This window comes from Cyclopterus lumpus, chromosome 21 (assembly GCF_009769545.1).
Source record: "Cyclopterus lumpus isolate fCycLum1 chromosome 21, fCycLum1.pri, whole genome shotgun sequence".
In the NCBI taxonomy this organism is placed as follows: Eukaryota; Metazoa; Chordata; class Actinopteri; order Perciformes; family Cyclopteridae; genus Cyclopterus; species Cyclopterus lumpus.
Window position 1 is genome coordinate 19,774,227 of NC_046986.1, and position 7,905 is coordinate 19,782,131.

The 7,905-nt window shown below is 47.5% G+C and overlaps 1 protein-coding gene across 3 annotated transcripts; it reads left to right on the top strand.

The window, feature by feature from the left end:
* The first annotated feature begins 284 nt into the window (after positions 1 to 284).
* On the top strand, positions 285 to 7,242 carry cx43.4 (connexin 43.4). Of its 3 annotated transcripts, XM_034561545.1 has the most exons (4): positions 290 to 427; positions 600 to 1,011; positions 5,459 to 6,626; positions 6,732 to 7,242. In XM_034561545.1, exons 3-4 carry the CDS (start codon positions 5,492 to 5,494, stop codon positions 6,743 to 6,745), a joined length of 1,149 nt encoding a protein of 382 aa, XP_034417436.1. In that variant the 5' UTR covers positions 290 to 427; positions 600 to 1,011; positions 5,459 to 5,491; the 3' UTR covers positions 6,746 to 7,242. The 3 variants fall into 3 exon arrangements, with proteins under 3 accessions (XP_034417439.1, XP_034417436.1, XP_034417438.1); XM_034561548.1 differs by lacking the exon at positions 600 to 1,011 and having other exon boundaries at positions 285 to 427; XM_034561547.1 differs by lacking the exon at positions 290 to 427 and having other exon boundaries at positions 434 to 1,011.
* Positions 7,243 to 7,905: the final 663 nt, after the last annotated feature.

Genomic DNA, 7,905 nt, shown 5'->3' on the forward strand with positions numbered 1-7,905 from the left:
ATTTTCCTCACACAGTGCTGAGTTCAGTCACCGGCCCATTCACTTTGTGATTCATGACACCGCTGGTACAGACCCCTTCGAGTCCTTATGGGGGACATAAATCCTGACTGAACATAGCACCAACCATCTTGTGACCTCTATCAATGAGCATTATTAAAAGCGTAGAATGTGGCTTCAGAGAGGTGGTGAGGGGGAGCCGTGGAAAGACGCGTGGCCCTGCCTAAAATAAGTACGACACAGAGCAGCAACTACTTCCGAACATCTGCATCGGCAGGAAAGAGGGGGCGCACTGGGGAGCTTATCAGTTGGGTTGTACGTTGTCCCACATCCCGAAGGTTGGCTGGTGACAGAGCCGCTTGCACACACAGCTCCACCTGCTGCTCTAAAAAGCACTGTGGGCAGATGGCCCAGATCACACATTCTTCAGGTGAGGTTGAGCACCTTGAGAGGACTCTGATGCTCGTTCTGCCTGGTGACCAATCATTGTCAGAGAGTTGTGCACATGTGTCTGGGAATTCCCAAGAACTTTATATTGCCGTTGTTCAATAAATATGTGGCATTCATTTTTGATTGATATATTTGTTTGCTGCTGTCCCCAGAGGTTATTCTCAGTCTCGGAGTCCAGGGTAAAGTTGTGGCAGAAAGGATGAAGATCTAGGATTGCGTCAGGAATGCAGGCGGATGATCGTTTTGCTCCACTCTGGCGCAGACACGGGGGTGGGGTGCCCGGCTGAAACGGGGAGGAGAAAAAGGAGAGGAGGAGGAGGAGGAGGAGGAGGGGGGTTTGGGAATATTCTTTGTCCTCACCCCGCAGTACGCCACACAACTGGAGAAGGACACGGGCTCCTCGCGGAAAAGAGAGAGAGAGAGAGAGAAAACTGGATGGCTTGATATTAGAGCGGGGGGGCTTTATTTTTATTCAGGAGAACGCGGAGGACAAGCTCTCGTGATAGGCGAGAACCCCGAGGAGCCGCCACGCGAAAGCAGAGGGACCCTAAATCACGACTGAAGGTAAGATAACGCACGCGCGCACAAACAAATCGCGATAACGTCGCTGTTTAGCTCGCCGCTAACGACGGGGCTTCGGCCGGAGTTACATCTTTAACTTCGGCGCCCGCAGGAACGGCGAGTAGCTTTTTTTTAAATGTAAGTTGCTAGCTTAATTTCGGCTTTTTGGTTCACCCGTATTCACAGACACGGGGTCCGGTAAACGTATCGTTTGAAAACGGCCGACGTTAACTTCGGTTCACGCGCACGGGCTGCGAGGACGCGGCGGTGAATTGGGGGACCACATTACGTGTGAGATTTTTAGCAAGTTACGACAAGGCGGCACGCGCCGTGTAACTCCGCCGGTGTGCGGAGAATGAGGCTGATTTATTTGATCGGGCTTTCCTGACTGGGTCGACTGCGGTTTGGTGATGGATCAACGCGCAGGAATGCTACCTTGTGGCTCTCCTCCCCCTCCACGCACACGTCCTCAAAACCCCCAATATTCTAGAGAATAGTGCCATTTATACTACTACTTCCTGACTTTGTCCAGACAGTGTGGTGCAGCCGTGCAACGTTACGCCGTTAGCTTAATTAACCATCAATTCGCGGCTGTGGGCGCTCGTGGAGTCCGCGCAGTGACGATGCGCCGTTAGCCACGCGGAGGCTTTTTTTTTTTTTTTTGCGCTCGTGTTGTCTGTAAATTGGATTATTTAGTTCTCAATTAGACATTACAGCGTCTAAATAAATGAAGCGACTTCATCAGAGCCTGACCTACAGCTTATTTTCTGACCTAACACAATTTCTACAGCTTGTATGGTATCATTGCGCGTGGCGATGCCGAGGGCGAATTAGCCCCCCCCCCCCACCATCCGCACCACCACCACTCTCGCACACACCTCCCCCAAGTTTTACCAGCACAGTCCAGGCGGTCACTCCTCAGTTTAACCCCCATTCAGGTCATTCCCCCCCCCCCCCCCCCCCCCCCCCCCCCGTTCCTCACTGAGCCCAGGGCTGTACTGCTGTGGGATTAGGGAGGGATGGCCATAACTACCCTCCCAGATGTGAGAGCCACAAAAGCCCCTCTGTTCTCATCAGCTTTGAGACACTGCTGCTTTTACTTTGCTTCCATTGCCTACTTTTGGAAACATGACGTTGAAGTGCCACAGCCGGTCGATCCGAATTGATGGCCAAGTGTTAACAGATTTGTTCTTTTTGTGTCTTCTTTTATGGACTCCAGACAGGGACTGGCTTCTTATTTGGGAATGCTCGAGTAGCATTATAGAAGCCATCTAGACTTTAGGTTCATAGTGTTTTCATATGGTCATTCATGGTGTGATATCAATTTATTTGAACATATCGGCATATATGTTGGACCAGTAAGTGGCGATCCAACATTTTTGATGTAGTACGTAAGACGATCCTCATCAAAATGTCGACAGTGCTGGTTGTATGGGAAAACAATTATTATTGGTATTTGCCTTTTTTAAATAAAAGTTCCTCTGTTCCACGTGACAGCAAGGAGACACAGGAGCAGCAGAAACACTCCAGGCCTTAAAATCAAAAGACTCTGGGAATGACAACAAACCCAATATTTTAGGAAAAAGCTCCAGACATGGAGCTTTAAATCAGATTTCTTCCCCGACCCCGTGTGCATTTTAAAGCAAATGTGACACACATTCCCTGAAAGATGTGAGCCTCTGGATGTCGGTTCTGACACTTGCTTGGGGCAACTCGTAACCGTTAACCTAGATTGCATGCGGCGAAGTGTGCCGTAGACTGTCGTCGGTTGCAAGCCTGACAGAAGAGCGGTGTAGTTTGCACTTTAGGTCATCTGACAGTGGCTTCAAAATGAAGCTTTGTAGTCTCTCGCAACCTTTTTGATTTTAAAATGGGTCACATTTTATTTGGTGCGGCACGGTGCTCTGCGTTTCTCTGCTGAATGGAGTCTTTTGTCAGTTATCTTGGATGTGGAAACCCGACGCCGCAGTCGTCCTGCGTTCAGGTGTAACTGCAGGGTGCAGGCAGCCAGAGAGGGTCAAAGAGGAAGGGCGACGACAACGGCAGTCTTTGTGAGCAGTTAGGTAGGAGAACCCCATAAAAAGCAGCGAGTGCACCACAGACAAACACACACAAATAATCAATAATCACTTCAGAGAGTCTGGTCTATCATGAAAGTGAGTTCACTTGTAGCGGACCAGTCATCAGGCTAATCTTAGTCCCCACACAATGGCTTGTGCTTTGTTCTAATTCTTTATTTTTCCAAGGACGGTTTCCGCCCTAACTTCACACAGCACTCCTGTCCACACCTGGGAATACTAAGCACTCTTTGGGGTGGGGTGTTGTTGTTGACCAAAGTACATGGTCTCTGTGACTTTTTTTCAGTCAAACTGCAAATTTGACAACTTTAAAGTTAATTGCAGATTGGGAGCACACATTCTGATCAGTTCTTCGTTCACATTCATTTTGATGAGGAATCAAGCGGAGAAGTGTATATCGATAAGGAATTGTCGGTCTTCAAAAATATTTCTGCTGAATTATACTGAAAGGGAATAAGCGTAAATCTTACGCTGTTGCCCTGGAAGTAAGGGATGAAAGTTGCTGGTCCTGTTGAGGTTTGAACTTCATGAACGTGTCCGTCATATTTACACAGACTATTTGTTCGACTCTGCACTCTTTATATAACTTGGATAACTTGTCGCAGTTAGCAACATTGATGAAGCAGCTGGTCTTGAAACGGGAAAGGAAAAAACATCTAAACAAGAACGGGTCTTTGATTTCACATTGTCGTAATAATTTGGTTGCTTGTGTAGGTGAGAACACGTTCTTGAACCTTCAGAATTCCGAATTTTTATTGCACTTGTTTCAATGGCGGCTGGTGATCAAATCGGTTATCCCATCTGCGTGTCTTATTTAGATTCAGCTAATTTTGTTCCTGTACAAACAGTGTAAATTATTCATATTCTGGTTTACAATAAACGTATAATCTCAAGAATGGTGTCTTGAGATGTGACAGTCTGTGGAGTCTAATTTGATCATAGCCAAAACATAATGCCTTGCTACTTTAACGTTGGAATGCCCCAATTTGTCATTGGCTACTTGGTACCTGCTTTATCTCGTTGTAATCTGAGTTCAGCCTCTGCAGAGTTTCACTGGAGGGTCAATGCAGATTCCAAGATGCGATTTCACCCACTGATAGCCTTTAACCCCGCTTCAGAGCCACAAACAAGGACCTTGTGCACAGGCCTGAAGGCAGATAGTTCGGTGGTCTGTGGCGCCGTGTTGATCTAAAAGACAACTCGAGACACGCAAGTTGTGAAATGGGCCAGAAGCTTAGAGGTGAGATGAAACGGTATAATCTTCTAAGTCACAAACACTCTGTCTGGCAGTTTACGGCAGCGTTTAATTACTCAGCAGAAGTTGTTTATGAGGTTGGTCACAGATTGTGTGCAACCAAACCACAGGAAGTCCTCATTGGCTCTTTCTTGTTTTTACCTTCAGCTCATTACCCTTTTTTTAGCAATCTTTTAGTCGGACCAACTTCACCCGTGTAGTTAAACTTCATCGTGTCTACTACATGACTTCACTTGAGTCTTCTTACACAGCCATCTGGAAGCTTCTCTGGGATGTGTGCCTGAGCTTGCCCCTTGGCTTGGGACGGCTCAGCTTTGTGGTGACACAGCAGCTCCCCCTTGTGGCAATATGTTGCAAAGATATGGAGTCAATGGGCCCCCTTCACACCTTGTATTGGAATGTGTCTTGAGTAACCATTTGCGATTGGATTTCATTAGACACTCTATTAGGCTATATCATTATTTATTAATTTTCCGTTGAGTTGCCTCTTGATAGTGTAAATGTCTAATGCGTTTATTGTGCAAGGTCAGCATACGGCGCAAAGCTGTTTTGTGCTGGAAATGAAAGTTGGATTTCTAACATTCATATGCCTATGGTGCAATGTAACCCTCGGCATCACAAGCTGTTTGTATCATATCCCTTAAGGACACACACACACACACACACACACACACACACACACACACACACACACACACAATGTGGGCCAGATCACATTCACGTTCATATTGGAGGAAAAAAAAGAGAATGTGGCCTCGACCACATCCTGACTGGGCCGAGCAATCGGCCCTCAATGCGTCTCAGTGAGTTCACAGTTCACACCTACACAGGTTATTAACCAAGACCAAAACTAGCACATTGATCAAATATACTAGTTCTAACAATTGTAAAATATACTGATTCTTGAGTGAACTGAGTCTTGTTTAGGAAGAAAAAAAATACTAATAAGTTGTCTGTATAATTTTGAGTTGCAGATTGATTTGTTTTCGTGTCAAATATTTTAAATGAAAACAAAAATATTACCTTTCACATGCTCTCCCCTTACCGTCGGTTGCCACTTTTTTCTTTTTCATTTCCTCATCTCAATTTCCTTTCTCTTTTTTTTCTTCTCTCTTAGGTCTGAGAGGTTCGCTACCGTTCAAGAGGCAAAATGAGCTGGAGCTTCCTCACGCGTCTGCTGGACGAGATTTCCAACCACTCCACCTTCGTCGGCAAAATCTGGCTGACCCTCCTCATCGTCTTCCGCATCGTGCTGACCGCCGTCGGGGGTGAATCCATCTACTACGATGAACAGAGCAAATTTGTGTGCAACACGCAGCAGCCCGGCTGTGAGAACGTGTGCTACGACGCGTTCGCGCCTCTATCGCACATCCGCTTCTGGGTGTTCCAGGTGATTATGATCACCACCCCCACCATCATGTACCTCGGCTTTGCCATGCACAAGATCGCCCGCATGGATGACAGCGACTACCAGCCCCGGAAGCGGATGCCGATAGTGAGCCGCGGCACCAACCGGGACTACGAGGAGGCGGAGGATAACGGGGAGGAGGACCCGATGATCTTGGAGGAGATCGAGCCCGAGAAGGAAAAGGAAGTGGTGGCGAAGCCCAGCAAAAAGCACGACGGACGGCGGCGCATCAAGCGCGACGGCCTGATGAAGGTCTACGTGTTTCAGCTGCTGTCGCGCGCCATCTTTGAGGCCTCGTTTCTGTTCGGACAGTACATCCTTTACGGGCTGGAGGTGGTGCCGTCGTACGTGTGCACGCGCTCCCCCTGCCCGCACACGGTGGACTGCTTCGTCTCCCGACCCACGGAAAAAACCATCTTCCTGCTCATCATGTACGGCGTCAGCTGCCTGTGTTTGCTCTTCACCTTGCTGGAGATCCTTCACCTCGGCATCAGCGGCATCCGGGACTGCTTCTGCACGCCCCGGCCTCCCAGCCCCCGGCACACGGCCCCGTCCAGTCAGAGGTCGTCCATCTGCCGCCAGCCGTCGGCACCTCCAGGCTACAACACAGCTCTGAAGAAGGACCCGTCGGGGAAAATGGCCTTCCGAGACAACCTGGTTGACTCGGGTCGCGAGTCGTTTGGCGACGAGGCGTCATCGCGGGAGCTGGAGAGGCTCCGGAGACACCTAAAACTGGCCCAGCAGCATCTGGACATGGCTTATCAGAACGGGGAGAGCAGCCCGTCGCGGAGCAGCAGCCCCGAGTCCAACGGCACCGCAGTTGAGCAGAACAGACTGAACTTTGCCCAGGAGAAGCAGAGCGGTACATGTGAGAAAGGTGAGGCTTCTGAGTTTTATTTGTATACGTTTGTACTTAGTTTTGTTCTCTTTACTTTGTAGATCCATACAACGTGCTTTACTGACACCGTCTCTCTGTACACAGGTCTCCGTGCATAGGTTCTCGTGAGCCCGGCTGACACTGTAGACTTGAATTCACATCAGGATCAGCGAGAGGACGTAAGGGAATCAAAGTGCGTGTGACATTTGCTTGAGGTGGATGAAGTCAGCCCAAGCCTTCCAGTGTTACGACCAGCCGCGGTCGGACACCGAGTCAGACGAGAAGGGAGCGGCCGCCTCGAACCCAGCAATACTTGAGACGCTTGTCTGAAGATCCGAAGTGCTTACAAACTACCGTCGTACAGCAAGAAATGGTTTCCGGTGAACATGTACTTCTCCCTCAGGGCAGCTATTTTTTTTTTTAATACTTTTATTATGAGACTTTAGAGCTATTAGTCTTCTTTTTTTTTGTGTGTGTGTGTGTGTGTGAAGAGTTTTTCCTCCGTTGGAAGTCCTCAGTGAAATGCATCTCAAGTTTGCCTTTGACCTAAACTGGAACTCTCATTTTATGACATTTTGTTACGGAATGGCCTAAACCAGTTGTAGTGCAAAAAAAAGAAAAGAGAAAAGAAAACATGTTTTAAACTGTAATCCTGTACTTTAGTGAGGAAGTGAATCAGTGAGTGAGGTGCAACAAAACAAAAGGTGAAGGGACAAGACACCACTCGTAAAACAAAGGTACTGGAGCCATTGTCGTGCTGATGACAATACATTTTGAAGAGGTAATATTCATACAAAAGTTTCTCAAGTGTGTATCAAATATATATATATATATATATATATATATATATATAATTTCCAATTGTTTTGACAATGTTGGCACCGCACCAGTCGACTTTTCCAAGCCTGGTGCTTCGATGGTAACTGGAACACACTTGCGGGGGGGTGGGAGGGGGGGCTCTGTCCAAAGGAACAAACAAACCTGGGTAATGCTTGAAAAAAACACGTAATTCTTGATATCGTCTTGTTTTGTTTAAACGTGTATTTGATACTGTTCATTATTTTTGTGTTGGTGAGTATTGTGGTACCGACAAGAGGTTCTTGTCACTGTGGCGGAAGAACGGCATTCACTGCCGTCTGCAGAGCGGTTTGTCTGAGTGTTCGGTACGATTTGAGTTCAACTGCAACCGTTTCTTTTATCAAGCTTATTGTTATTATCATTATTTACACATCGTCTCTCGCGAGCAAACATTCCCTTTTACCGAACAGACCAGTATTTA